This window comes from Mytilus trossulus, chromosome 2 (genome assembly GCF_036588685.1).
Source record: "Mytilus trossulus isolate FHL-02 chromosome 2, PNRI_Mtr1.1.1.hap1, whole genome shotgun sequence".
In the NCBI taxonomy this organism is placed as follows: domain Eukaryota; kingdom Metazoa; phylum Mollusca; class Bivalvia; order Mytilida; family Mytilidae; genus Mytilus; species Mytilus trossulus.
Window position 1 is genome coordinate 1,980,318 of NC_086374.1, and position 14,106 is coordinate 1,994,423.

Below are 14,106 nucleotides of genomic sequence, written 5' to 3' on the forward strand. Positions count from 1 at the left end.
CAAAATGCACATGTATTTGTTGAATGGAATACAATATCTTGAGATATGATGCACTTTGGCATCTTAACTTTTCAATGAAATGTTCAGACAAAAATAATGGAAACAAACTTATTTTCTGGTAAAAAAAAATCTTTTTTTTTCTGATAAAATTGCAATGCACATGTTTTCTGTGATTTAAAAGAATAAGTTTATATTTGATTTTAGTGGTGATCACAAACAGAAGTTTTATTGGGGACATAAAGAAATATTGATACCAGGTAAATATTGGTAAAATATAGTACTGTTGTGAATGCTAGTAAGTGCGGAACAGGTACTGTTAAAATGTAAGTAAATGTAGTATTGTTGCATTACTATTAGTACACTTTATGGTTTTACTGTTTGACAACTTAATGTAATGATAGGCACATTTCTATTATTTTTTTGCAAAATGAACTTATTGTATTACCCCAAAACAGGACAATTGATCTGGTCCCAATGAAATTATTAGATAAAACATTCTATAGTGTTTCAAGAATGCTTCGAAAAATGTGTGAAGATACATTCAATATGATAATAGGGAGATAATAAAACAAATATCCTCTATGTATGAGGACCAGTTTAGTTCATTTGATACAAATGTTATTTTATTTATTTCAGTATACAAGAGTATGAGTGATGCTATGGGGAAACACCCCACTGCAGATGTGTTAGTCAGTTTTGCTTCATTAAGATCTGCCTATGACAGTACTGTGGAAGTTATGTCATATCGGCAGGTAAGTTAAAATAAAGGTTAATTACCTGGTTGACTTAACAGTAAGCAGGTAACTGTACTGCCTTCAACAATGAGCAAAATCCATATGACATAGCTATAAAAGGCATCGAAATGGCAAATGTTAATAATTCAAACAAGAAAACTAACGGGCTGATTAATGTACAAAGCAATAATCATATATGATATACAGCAACAAGCAACCACTCAATATAAGCTTCTGACTTGAGACCAGAACAAAGAATGTTGCAGAATTTAACATATCAGCGTGTGGTCAACCCTCCACCTAACCTGGGACAGTGGTGTAACAGCGCATCATAACAACAAACTGAGAAGGACTTTACCCATCTGATTGATATAAAACAAGAGCATACTAGAGAGAGTTCCCTTTTAAATTTATACACTTTTAATTCTAAATTAAGATGTTTATATGTCAACACTTTATGTTAAATTTCCTATAATTTTACAATATCATTACAGATAAAAACAATAGCAATAATAGCTGAAGGTATTCCTGAAAATCTAACAAGACAGTTAATCAAGATTGCTGACGAGAGAGGTGTATCGATCATTGGTCCTGCAACTGTAAGTTTTCAGTGTAGATATTATTGTGTAATTCAGAATTATGGGCAGGATAGCAATTTTCCTGGATTTCATGAGTATAGGTAAGCCATGAATTTAGGCTTTCAATGAAGTACACATTTTCTCAAGGCTTGAATATAGACTGACAGGTCAACAAAGTAAATCTAAATACATGTCTTCCTTAATTCATGAAAATAGTAAATAACAAATAATGAATGAATACATACATGTAATAGATTTTAAAAATCTGTTTAAAAAATAACAGTATTATTGCTGCTGATTTTAATAACTCATTGATTTTTTTGTCTGATTTTTTCTTCTTCAGACAATTGAAGATATTCATTATATATTTAGCATTGAAATAATGCAAAAAGGTATATTGCCAGTTTGAAGGAGACTATTGTATTTTCTACTTTCTTTATTTACTCCTGGAGTAAAATCACATGTTGATTATTTTAAAAATTCTCAGCTAAACCTTGTTTTTCAGTATGATACATGTTTTATATCTCAATTCCACAGGTTGGTGGTGTTAAGCCTGGATGTTTTAAGATTGGTAATACAGGAGGGATGTTGGACAATATTCTTGCTTCTAAACTTTATAGACCTGGCAGGTAAGTTGAAACAAAACTAATTGCTATTTATCTGGTTAACTTACTGTTTGACGCAATGTATACATGAAACAATACTCTCAATTCAGAAATTATTGCAGTGCCAAAAATGCAACAATTTAAACATGCATTATGCATTTTCATATGAATTATTCAGGATTTTTGGCAAAAATTGAATTTGTATTTTAGTTTAAAATAAATGACAAAACTTGCTGTAATTTCTGAATTTACAGTACTTTACATGGTTTATCCTTCTGAAAATGAATCTTAGATATTGATACGTTCTAGAGTTAAGCTTCAGAAATGTGACAGTTTCGTTTTCTTTGTCTAATCAATTATATTGATTTTTTACTGTACTAAAACCTTCTACAAAAGGGATAATAAAAATGTGTTTAAAATCTCATATATGGATCATCTGTATTAAATCAAACTTTTATATTTTTAGTGTTTCCTATGTGTCAAGATCTGGTGGAATGTCCAATGAGTTAAATAACATTATATCACTGAATACTAATGGTGTGTTTGAAGGTGTAGCCATTGGCGGCGATAGGTAAGTCATGTATATCTATAAAAATATGATATGTAAAGCTAGGAGCATTATATCACTGAATACTAATGGTGTGTTTGAAGGTGTAGCTATTGGCGGAGATAGGTAAGTCAAAAATGTTATTATATTCTGATGTCACAAGTCTTTATAAATATGAAAATAGTCTATTATAATGTAAGTTTAAAGTTTATTAAATTTGAAACTTTTTTCTTTGATATATGCTATAGAAAATGTTAAATATTTCTAACAGTATTGAATTTCTGACTTAACAAAATTAATATTCATTTAATATATTATTTAACCTGCTAAAGAAACTATAAAAAATGCTTTCAATTAATTCACATTTTCACATAAATGAAAATAGCATTATATCAGTATTTTTTCATGCTTTTCTTGTTTACAGATATCCAGGAACAGTATTTTTGGACCATATTATGAGATACCAGAATGAAGAAGATGTCAAAATGATCGTTGTTTTAGGAGAGGTATGTCAGTATACAGTTATCATTGGAAAATGCTGAACATTTTAATAGAAAGTTAACTTTGTTGGCTTACTTTCAATAGGGATAAAGGGATATATGAGGAAGCAACCTAGCAACACCAATATCATCTCTGAAGTGAAGACAGTATGAGATTAAAATCAATGAGACAGCCAACTAAACACACTAATGGATAACAAAATTATCTAGGAATATTGATGAAATCATAAAACATTGAAAGTGATATCATATAAAAAAGAAGATGTGGTATGATTGCCAATGAGACAACTGTCCACAAGAGACCAAAATGACACAAACATTAACAATTATAGGTCACAGAACGGCCTTCAGTCTATTTAATGTATGCCCACAATTAGCCATAATTTTTAAGTCTGATCAGATATTATTACCTCCAACAGAAAAAGTTAAATTGTATAAACCTGATATAAATCAGAAGGTATAATTTTGTAAAGAAGTTAGATCTATAAAACATTAATGATATGGTGGTTTTTATTGCTAGGTTGGAGGTACAGAGGAATACAGAATTATCCAGGCTATCAAAGATGGTCAGATAACTAAACCTATAGTGGCATGGTGTATAGGAACATGTGCTAAAATGTTTACATCTGAGGTACAGTTTGGTCACGCTGGGGCATGTGCTAACGCGGAGGCAGAGACAGCCGTGGAGAAAAACAAAGCTTTGAAAGAAGTAGGATGTCATGTACCAACTAGCTTTGATGAATTAGGACAAGTTATTGGGTAGGTTTATGTATATAAGGGCCAGTCTTCTTTTTATACGACCGCAAATTTTGAAAAAAATTTCGTCGTATATTGCTATCACGTTGGCGTCGTCGTCGTCGTCGTCGTCGTCGTCGTCGTCGTCGTCCGAATACTTTTAGTTTTCGCACTCTAACTTTAGTAAAAGTGAATAGAAATCTATGAAATTTTAACACAAGGTTTATGACCATAAAAGGAAGGCTGGTATTGATTTTGGGAGTTTTGGTCCCAATATTTTAGGAATTAGGGGCCAAAAAGGGCCCAAATAAGCATTTTCTTGGTTTTCGCACTATAACTTTAGTTTAAGTTAATAGAAATCTATGAAATTTTGACACAAGGTTTATGACCACAAAAGATAGGTTGGGATTGATTTTGGGAGTTTTGGTTTCAACAGTTTAGGAATTAGGGGCCAAAAAAGGGCCCAAATAAGCATTTATCTTGGTTTTCGCACAATAACTTTAGTTAAAGTAAATAGAAATCAATGAAATTTAAACACAATGTTTATGACCACAAAAGGAAGGTTGGTATTGATTTTGGGAGTTTCGGTCCCAACAGTTTAGGAATTAGGGGCCAAAAAGGGACCCAAATAAGCATTTTTCTTGGTTTTCCCACCATAGCGTTAGTATAAGTGAATAGAAATCTATGAAATTTAAACACAAGGTTTATGACTATAAAAGGAAGGTTGGTATTGATTTTGGGAGTTTTGGTCCCAACAGTTAAGGAAAAAGGGGCCCAAAGGGTCCAAAATTAAACTTTGTTTGATTTCATCAAAATTGAATAATTGGGGTTCTTTAATATGTCGAATCTAATTGTGTATGTAGATTCTTAATTTTTGGTCCCGTTTTCAAATTGGTCTACATTAAGGTCCAAAGGGTCCAAAATTAAACTTAGTTTGATTTTAACAAAAATTGAAACCTTGGGGTTCTTTGATATGCTGAATCTAAAAATGTACTTAGATTTTTGATTATTGGCCCAGTTTTCAAGTTGGCCCAAATCGGGGTCCAAAATTAAACATTGTTTGATTTCATCAAAAATTGAATAATTGGGGTTCTTTGATATGCCAAATCTAACTGTGTATGTAGATTCTTAATTTTTGGTCCAGTTTTAAAATTGGTCTAAATTAAAGTGCAAAGGGTCCAAAATTAAACTAAGTTTGATTTTAACAAAAATCAAATTCTTGGGCCTCTTTGATATGCTGAATCTAAACATGTACTTAGATTTTTGATTATAGGCCCAGTTTTCAAGTTGGTCTAAATCAGGATCTAAAATTATTATATTAAGTATTGTGCAATATCAAGTCTTTTCAATTGCACAGTATTGTGCAATGGCAAGAAATACCTAATTTCACAATATTGTGAAATAGAAATTTTTTTTTTAATTAAGAGTTATCTTTCTTTGTCCAGTAAAGTAAGCAAGAAATATCTGCAAGATTTTTTTTTAATGGAGTTATCTTTCTTAGTCCAGAATCAACTTAAATCTTTGTTATATACAATATACAATGTATATTCACTTTTTACTACCAACTGATAAATTTAAATAATCTTTACCATTCAGTGATAACAAGCAGTTTTTTTACATCTTAATATTTTATGATGTATTTAAATGAGTAGTAATTGTTGCAAACTCCATTAGAATATTTTAATTGAAATTAGTTTTGGAATAAGGGAAAGGGGGATGTGATTAAAAAATTGGGTTCAATTTTTCTCATTTGAAATTTCATAAATAAAAAGAAAATTTCTTCAAACATTTTTTTGAGAGGATTAATATTCAACAGCATAGTGAATTGCTCTAAGAGAAAACAAAAATTTTAAGTTCATTTGAATACATTCATTCTGTGTCAGAAACCTATGCTGTGTCAACTATTTAATCACAATCCAAATTTAGAGCGGAATCCAGCTTGAATGTTGTGTCCATACTTGCCCCAACTGTTCAGGGTTCAACCTCTGCGGTCGTATAAAGCTACGCCCTGCGGAGCATCTGGTTTATCTGAATAAAGGAGATACATGTCTAGTTCTTGGTTGTCAAGAATCTAAAGTAGTCAATTTAGACTATACTGCCAGCAACACTAAATTCTCTCTCAGTATAAAAAATCCTTAAATACTAACATTCAAAAAAATTATATTCACTGTATGAGTTGAAAATTGAATTTGAATTGAAAGACACTATATAGATATATGATCACATTCCTACTCATTTGAAATTGAATTGGTTTTACTTATTTTTTACAGCGATTTATATAAGAAATTGGTTAGTGATGGTGTCATAGTCCCACAGGAAGAGGTCCCTCCTCCTACAGTGCCTATGGATTTCACCTGGGCAAGGGTAAGCATAGAATTTCTTTATAGACAGTTAATTCACAAGCCTTCCTACAATTTATTTTTGATTTTACTTTTGCAAGTGTAAGCATAAAGTGTGTCTCTATAGATAGATAATATGCAACCCCTGGACATTTACTATCCATCAATTAAGCATCATTCAATCAATCAATCATTAATCAATCAATCAATCATTCAAAATGTAACATATTCAGTTAGGTAAAATCTTAACATGTGTATTGTTTAGGAATTGGGATTGATCCGAAAGCCAGCTTCCTTTATGACGAGTATATGTGACGAGAGAGGACAGGAACTGTTGTATGCTGGGATACCTATAACAGATATATTTAAAGAGGACATGGGTATCGGTGGAGTGTTGAGTCTGCTTTGGTTCCAGAGAAGGCAAGTAAACACAGATTGTAATAAAATTATAAAGAGCTATCTAAATGAATTTAAATCACAGATCATATTCTTAAGAAGAAAAAAAATGTCTTCAACATTATCTTTTAGTTTTCATGGATTTTGAGGTCAGCCTCTACCAACATGTGCATGTGTTTCCCTTGAACGTTATCCCAGGATCTGTTTCATTAATTTGTACATGCTGTTGATCTTTAATTTACAATTAATCCCATAATTAAAATAGACCACCATGACCTATTTTGACACTACTGTGACTGACATTTTAAACAAACTTGGTGAAATAGTAAATATCATTTTCAAGATTGTCAAAGATTGCATACAGATATCTTTTTGTGGATAGTTGTCTCATTGGCAATCATACCACATCTTATTTTTTATATGCCCTAGTTTGAAGTGGGAAGCTATAATGCATTTGCTTGAAGTAGTGAGCTATCTTTCTTTCAAGATGCTATAACAAATGAGACCATCTTTTAGAAAGTTGCTTCCATGGTCTGTTTGTGAAAAGGTCAACATCCTCCCAAAAAATGGATAATAAATTGACTTGTTTTTATGCTTTGTTGTGGTTTATATAGAAAATTTCATCCTCTAATAATAAATTGGTTTGCATTCTGGCAGAAGTGATTTAAAGTGTTTACTTGTATTTGTATGACAGACTTCCACGATATGCTACAAAGTTTATAGAGATGTGTCTGATGGTAACAGCTGATCATGGTCCGGCAGTGTCTGGTGCCCATAATACCATTGTATGTGCTCGAGCTGGTAAAGATCTGGTTTCCAGTCTGGCATCTGGATTGTTGACAATTGTAAGTTTGGAATAAGAGTAGATCTGCATTTGAATTTAAAGTGTAATTATGAGAGGAAATTTAGATGATTGCACTGAAACCGCTTATCATATTTTTATCTTTGGTAACTTTGTAAAATTTAAAACCCTTTAGATGATGAAATTACCAGTACCTTTTTTACTGAACCATCTGGGCCTATTTTACAACTAATGTTTCTTCATTGGTGTTTGAGTCCAAAACGTTTGAAAATCAAAACACTTCTATTCCTACAATTGTCGATGAGATGATAACACCTAAATGCTAATATTACGTTCCTCAAGTGGTTTGAATAAACGGCTGTGGTAAAATAGGAATGTATTGTGTGTTAGATGATTTGCAAAGTCATGATTTCTTTTGGCTGCTCCAATCATATTCCCATATTGTATACTTTTTATGAACGAATGGCTCATATTAATATATCAACATAAAGAGCCAACCTGGGGTGAATTCAATATAAATTCAAGCCCCATAGATTTTTTTTCTAAAATGACCAAAGGTATAGCTATTCAGTATCTTTATAGGGAGATAGATTTGGAGGGGCGTTAGATGCAGCAGCCAAGCAGTTTAGTGATGCATATGAAAGTAAACTTATTCCAATGGAGTTTGTCAACCAGATGAGAAAAGAAGGCAAACTTATAATGGGTATAGGACATAGAGTCAAGTCGGTAAGTAAAACAGTAAAATGAAATTAAGTCTAACTTTGCTTTTAACGTTTCAAATCAAGAAAGACATAAAAAAGAGACAAATATGGTTTATTGGTATTTGTTTTTGGATGTAGTTTTTGCCAATTTAGGATTTAATAGACATTTATGATTGAATATTTGGAATAAGTGACGATATAAACTCATCAAAGAGATTTAATTTTGTATATATGCCAGAAGCATGTTTTGTCTACAAAAGACTCATCAGATAATGCATTGAATAAGGCCTTTTCTGTACGTAAAAATGAAAGTTTTATTTATACATAGTGAAGTTCATTCAGTTGCACTTTTATCATTATAATCTGAACTTACAAAATTTAAAATACTAGGCATAATTACCATAGATACATGATTGACTTAATATTTCTAGATCAATAATCCTGACAAGAGAGTGGTGATATTAAGAGATTACGCTCAGAAGAATTTCCCCTCAACACCAATGTTAGACTACGCTAGTGAAGTAGAGAAAATAACGACATCTAAGGTACGTATACACTGGGACTATTATACTAATAGTTGGTCTAATAGTCCCATGTATACACTTTATTCAGTTAGAGGACAACAAATTCAAAATGTGCAAAAATAAATAATATTTTCGTAAAAGATAATGAATATTCCTTGGCAATTACAAAAAACATTGATGCTGTTACACTTACAATTAGTACTGTTGTGAAAAACTCCTTTATAAGTTGTTTTAATATAATATATAGACGTTTTGGTTACACATTGGTATTTGTTAAAACATTGATGTACTATTTTTTTTCAACAGTAATATACCATGTTTATGATTTATTTGCAGAAACCCAACTTGATATTGAATGTTGATGGATTCATTGGAGTTGCATTTGTAGATCTGTTAAATAATTGTGGCTGTTTTACAAGGTAACTTACTCATATTTCTGGAGATAACAGTTGGTGGTTCTGAAGGGTTATAAGCTTAACTTCTGATATGGTAGATTTTGAAGATACTGATGATCCAATATCAGAAAGCCTTTGTTGATTGTTTAATAAGTTGTGACCTATTTACCAGAGAAGTGTTTGGATTTTTTTATCATTGTGTAGAAAGGTGTGGGGGTATACTTTGCACATCATCAAGTTTAACTTCTTGTTAAACTTTTACAACCCTTCTTTTTAGCAGTCCTGGTCCAAAGAGCCAGTGGAGCTTAACACATCACTTTGCATCTATCATAGTCTTATATTTTGTTTTACAAAATTCTTCATCTAACTCAGTAGCCAATTGAAACCAAATAAGAAATGATCAGCAAGACAACGTCTAAAAATATGTTAACAATATGGAAATTGGCAGGCAATTTCTTCCATGAGTTATTGCCCTAAATCAAGGATTTTCACCAATTTTCTTGTGTAAAATAATAAAAGATAAGAAAAAAACTATACTGAATAAATTGATCAGAAATATGGGATACATCAAAAAGATTGAGTCCAGAAATAAATAACTAGTCTACAATGAAAAGTTTTGTTTTAAATCTGATTATAAATCTTTTTTTACAGAGAGGAATCAAAAGACTTTGTAGATATAGGCGCTTTGAATGGATTATTTGTATTAGGAAGAAGCATGGGATTTATAGGTATATTTACTTTTTAAATTTCATTTGATTAGGCATTTAAGTCATTACATAGGATACAATATGATTGATAATTTACATCCTTAAATACTGTAATATGTATCTGACTGAAGCTTTGAAGGCCTTGAGGACCTTTGATTAACATTATGTGGGTAATAGATATTTCAAAAAATCAACAACTACAAAAAATCAATTGCATAATAAAAAATGGCTAGAACATGATCTCTTGCTAAAAAACACATTGTAATTAACCAGGATGAAGTATCAAGGGGAAGCAATCTTGTACAAGGTGTTATCAGTTATGTACAATGAGAGTTACCTCCCATTGAACACAATTATTATGTAGATCAGTGACTATCGACTTAGTTTAGAATTCTATTCATCAATTAACTGCTTATCTTCATATGGTTGCCACAGATGTAGATTTGGTTGCTATTTTGTCGCTTTTAAAGAGAAGACTTATAAATCAAATTTGTAGACAGTTTAAAGGACGGAAATTAGTAGACATTGTTTTGTTACTGTGTTTGGGCTATGTTAATTATAATTCAATTATCATTGCATCTTTAAAACTTCCATAAGCATCCAGTGCATAATTTACAGGCATTTATTTTGATGTATGAGTTGCAGACATTTTTATAAACACAATCATAGGCAGATAAACTGTCAAAGTGAATTCTTAAACATCTATAAATATTTTGTTTTTCAGGTCATTTCTTGGACCAGAAGAGATTAAAGCAAGGTTTGTACAGACATCCGTGGGATGATATATCTTATATCATGCCAGAAACAACAGGACTGATGGGGACAGACACGGACAATGTATAATTATCATATCTTAGGTTTATCAAACATTACTTAAATTATGCTGGTCTTTATTTTGATTTTGTACAATGTGGTTTTTATTAAAATTGTTACTGTCTATTATATCAGAAGGATAAGAATATATGTTATTATAAATGATAATTTATGTTAGTTTTAAGTTTTTTTGTGATGGCTTGATAGGACCAATACAAAACTAGAATTTTCAATTTATACTCAAAAAGTATAAGATATATTAGAGATTTATAGTCAACTGAGAATCTCATAATTTATTTTATATCAAAACATGTAACTATGGTAACATTCCTCACATTTCTTATAAATGTTGATTACTAATAAAAAAGACATAATCATACATTTACAAGTGATCTTCTTAATTTTATTTAGATTAGTTACTTTGTTAAAGATAGTATAAGATTCATTTGAGTTGAATACATTTGTTATTTTTGTATTTTTTATTATTGCAAAATATCAAGAATGATTGTATTTCCCAAACCAACTTGTTATAATACATTGATAAATAACTTGTTTGATTCGTTATTAGTTGTACTATGCAAATTTGTTTGTTATTGATGTCATCATTTGACACATAAGTCTTTTAGTCTTATATAAGGTTGTAAAAGTCACATGGATATAAAGGGAAAATAATCATTATTACCATAATACATGTTATAGCCTATATGAACAACAACAAAAAGTTCTTAATTTTCCCTTATTCTTACCCCATTTATACCTTTCCAGAATTAACATTAAGTTCTGTTTGATCTCCTTTCTTCATTGGTCAAAATTGAAAGATGAAGTAAAATTTTCTTCTTGTGATGTCACAAAAAGAATAAACCATTCCATTTGATTTCATATATAAAGAACACTTCTTTTCACGATTCATTAAAAGATAACGATAAAATTTGTCTTCATATAGTCTAAAATCCAATGCCGCCACCAAAACTTGTGCAATATGATATTTCTCCACACTTGTTAGATAGATTTTATAGATTTGAAAAAAACTAAACAAGCCTAGTGTTTTAGATAAAAAAAACTATTTTTAGAAGAGAAATATAGTATTTTAGGAGTTGTTCTAGGTATTACAAAGCAAGTAAATAATTACTGCTCTTCTCTGTATTGGTATATTGAGTAGTATCCTTAACCTTTTAACATAAACTAACTTATTCAATTATACTTTACTCACAATTGTCCATGACCTTTGACATAAAAGTGCTGACTAATTAAATCATCAAACTCATTATCATATTCGGCCTGAAAGTGTTGAAACCATTAAAGTGTGCCATAACTGTAATAACTGGGGTTATACTATTTATTGATAATGATAAAACTGCTGCCTATGTAACAATCATGTGAATAAAAGAAAAATACAATTAATAGGCTAAAATATTTAGGTCACTAAGGTTTGTTTGATTCCTTAATAAACCACACAATGAAGTTTTAGATAAAACATATCTACTGGTTTTAAGATTTGTGTAAAGATGTTTTAGAGATAGAATTTGTGATCACATTCAAAACGTTTAAATATTTGTGTAAAGTTGTTTTAGAGATAGAATTTGTGATCAAATTCAAAACGTTTAAATATTTGTGTAAAGTTGTTTTAGAGTTAGAATTTGTGATCACATTATTTGTCTTTATATAACTTGTCTCTCGTATTAGAACTGTACAATCTGTTATTGTCTATGTTTTGTAGAAGTTATGTTGTTAAGGTTTCAGTGAAATCAAGTATTTATACAAGATGTATTTATGTGGTTGACCTTGTATATTGGGTTTAAATAAAATATACAATAGTGGGCTCCATTTTATTGACTTAGTTTCTTTTAGCCATTGTTTTCATCTCAAGAATGTAAACACAAGAGTTGAAAAAAAAACAATGGATATTTTTTGTCATAGACAAAATATCACCATATGTAATGTGTTATCACCTCCAAAACACTGTTATAACATAATAAATCAAAAGGCTTAGACCACAAATGTTGTCCCTTGATTTTCGTTGTCCACGAATATAGTCCCTAGTGTTGACATTGGGTTACTTGCCAATATTTTTAATACCCTTTTCAAATTTATTTCTCCATGTTTTATGCCTCAAATTGCAAGTAGGGGGGTGAAATTACACTGTAAAAAAATTTGGGTCCAGAATTTAACAGGAAAGTAGTGATTTGGTCCAGTTAAAAAAAGGTTAAAAATAAGCACTTGGGAAGCTGTCAAAAGATTTCAAGACGTCCTAAATATAGAATTGTCTGTATTTTGAGTTAGAGCCAAAAACGTTATTTATAATTTTGATATAATTTGTACAACACACTGTGAAAATTTCATTGAGAAAGGGCAGGTGAGATTTTTTTAATTTTCATTTATGTTCTAAAAGAAATGCATTACGAAATAATTGTGGTCTCGGACCAAAAGAATAACAAAATTTTGAAAACTCAGAAAACACAAAGCAACCATGCAGTAGTTCACTACTGGAGATGTTTAACGACCTTGACTACCTGATCTGATAAGCCAATCACAAAACAAGACAGGATAACTCTTAAAAGCAATGGCAACCTTACAATGAATTATGAAACAAGAACAGATAACTTAGAATAAACAAACACAAACACTCAGTGAAGCAAAAAACAGATATCTCAGATAGAATAATGGCAACAATTCATTGAATCACAAAACAAAAACAGATAGCTCAGATAGAATAATGGCAACAATCCAATGAATCGCAAAACAAAAACAGATAGCTCAGATAGAATAATGGCAACAATTCATTGAATCACAAAACAAAAACAGATAGCTCAGATAGAATAATGGCAACAATCCAATGAATCACAAAACAAAAACAGATAGCTCAGATAGAATAATGGCAACAATTCATTGAATCACAAAACAAAAACAGATAGCTCAGATAGAATAATGGCAACAATTCAATGAATCACAAAACAAAAACAGATAGCTCAGATAGAATAATGGCAACAATCCAATGAATCACAAAACAAAAACGATAGCTCAGATAGAATAATGGCAACAATTCAATGAATCGCAAAACAATGAAAGAAAAATCAGAAAAAAGGTAACCATGCAGAGAATCACAAGAACAGATAAATGAGACTAAAGCCTCAGTAGGCAGTACAATCACATTAAAGCGTCAGTAATAATGAATTCTTCAGAATTTTTCATGACAAACTACATGAATATATAATAAGAGTGCACACACTGAAATGTCTTGCCTTCTTTACTAATCATTGATATTATGTTGATAGTCCTAAATATAAGGCTTTTATTACAACTGTCACCCAAACTCAACATTAACCAAGAAAACTTAAAACATTGATCAATGAACCATGAAAATGAGGTCAAGGTCAGATGAACCATGCCAGGCAGACATATACAGCTAACAATTCTTCCATACAACAAATATATTTGACATATTGCTTATAAATTAAGAAAAACAGACTAAAATGCAAAAACTTACACTTAGTAATGAACCGTAAAAATGAGGTCAAGGTCAAATAAAACCTGTGCGACAGACATTAAGATCATAAAATATTTTCATACACCAAATATAAGTGACCTATTGCAATTGGTATTAGAAAAAAAGATCAAAACTCGCAAACTTAACTTTGACTACTGAACCATGAAAATGAGGTCAAGGTCAAATGACACCTGTCAGCTAGACATGTACACCTTACAATTATTCCATACACCAAATATAGTAGAC

General features: G+C 30.7%; 1 protein-coding gene across 1 annotated transcript in view; it reads left to right on the forward strand.

The window, feature by feature from the left end:
* The window catches only part of LOC134706229 (ATP-citrate synthase-like), a 34,556-nt gene extending 22,356 nt beyond the window's left edge, over positions 1-12,200 (forward strand). Inside the window, exons 15-29 of the mRNA XM_063564977.1 lie at positions 205-257; positions 637-752; positions 1,229-1,333; positions 1,850-1,941; positions 2,384-2,488; positions 2,889-2,970; positions 3,485-3,723; positions 5,970-6,063; positions 6,304-6,458; positions 7,129-7,279; positions 7,819-7,962; positions 8,369-8,482; positions 8,798-8,880; positions 9,508-9,584; positions 10,288-12,200. Coding sequence (XP_063421047.1) covers positions 205-257; positions 637-752; positions 1,229-1,333; positions 1,850-1,941; positions 2,384-2,488; positions 2,889-2,970; positions 3,485-3,723; positions 5,970-6,063; positions 6,304-6,458; positions 7,129-7,279; positions 7,819-7,962; positions 8,369-8,482; positions 8,798-8,880; positions 9,508-9,584; positions 10,288-10,406 — 1,729 coding nt within the window. The 3' untranslated portion in view covers positions 10,407-12,200. The remainder of the gene's footprint in view (positions 1-204; positions 258-636; positions 753-1,228; positions 1,334-1,849; positions 1,942-2,383; positions 2,489-2,888; positions 2,971-3,484; positions 3,724-5,969; positions 6,064-6,303; positions 6,459-7,128; positions 7,280-7,818; positions 7,963-8,368; positions 8,483-8,797; positions 8,881-9,507; positions 9,585-10,287) is intronic.
* The last annotated feature ends 1,906 nt before the right edge of the window (positions 12,201-14,106 follow it).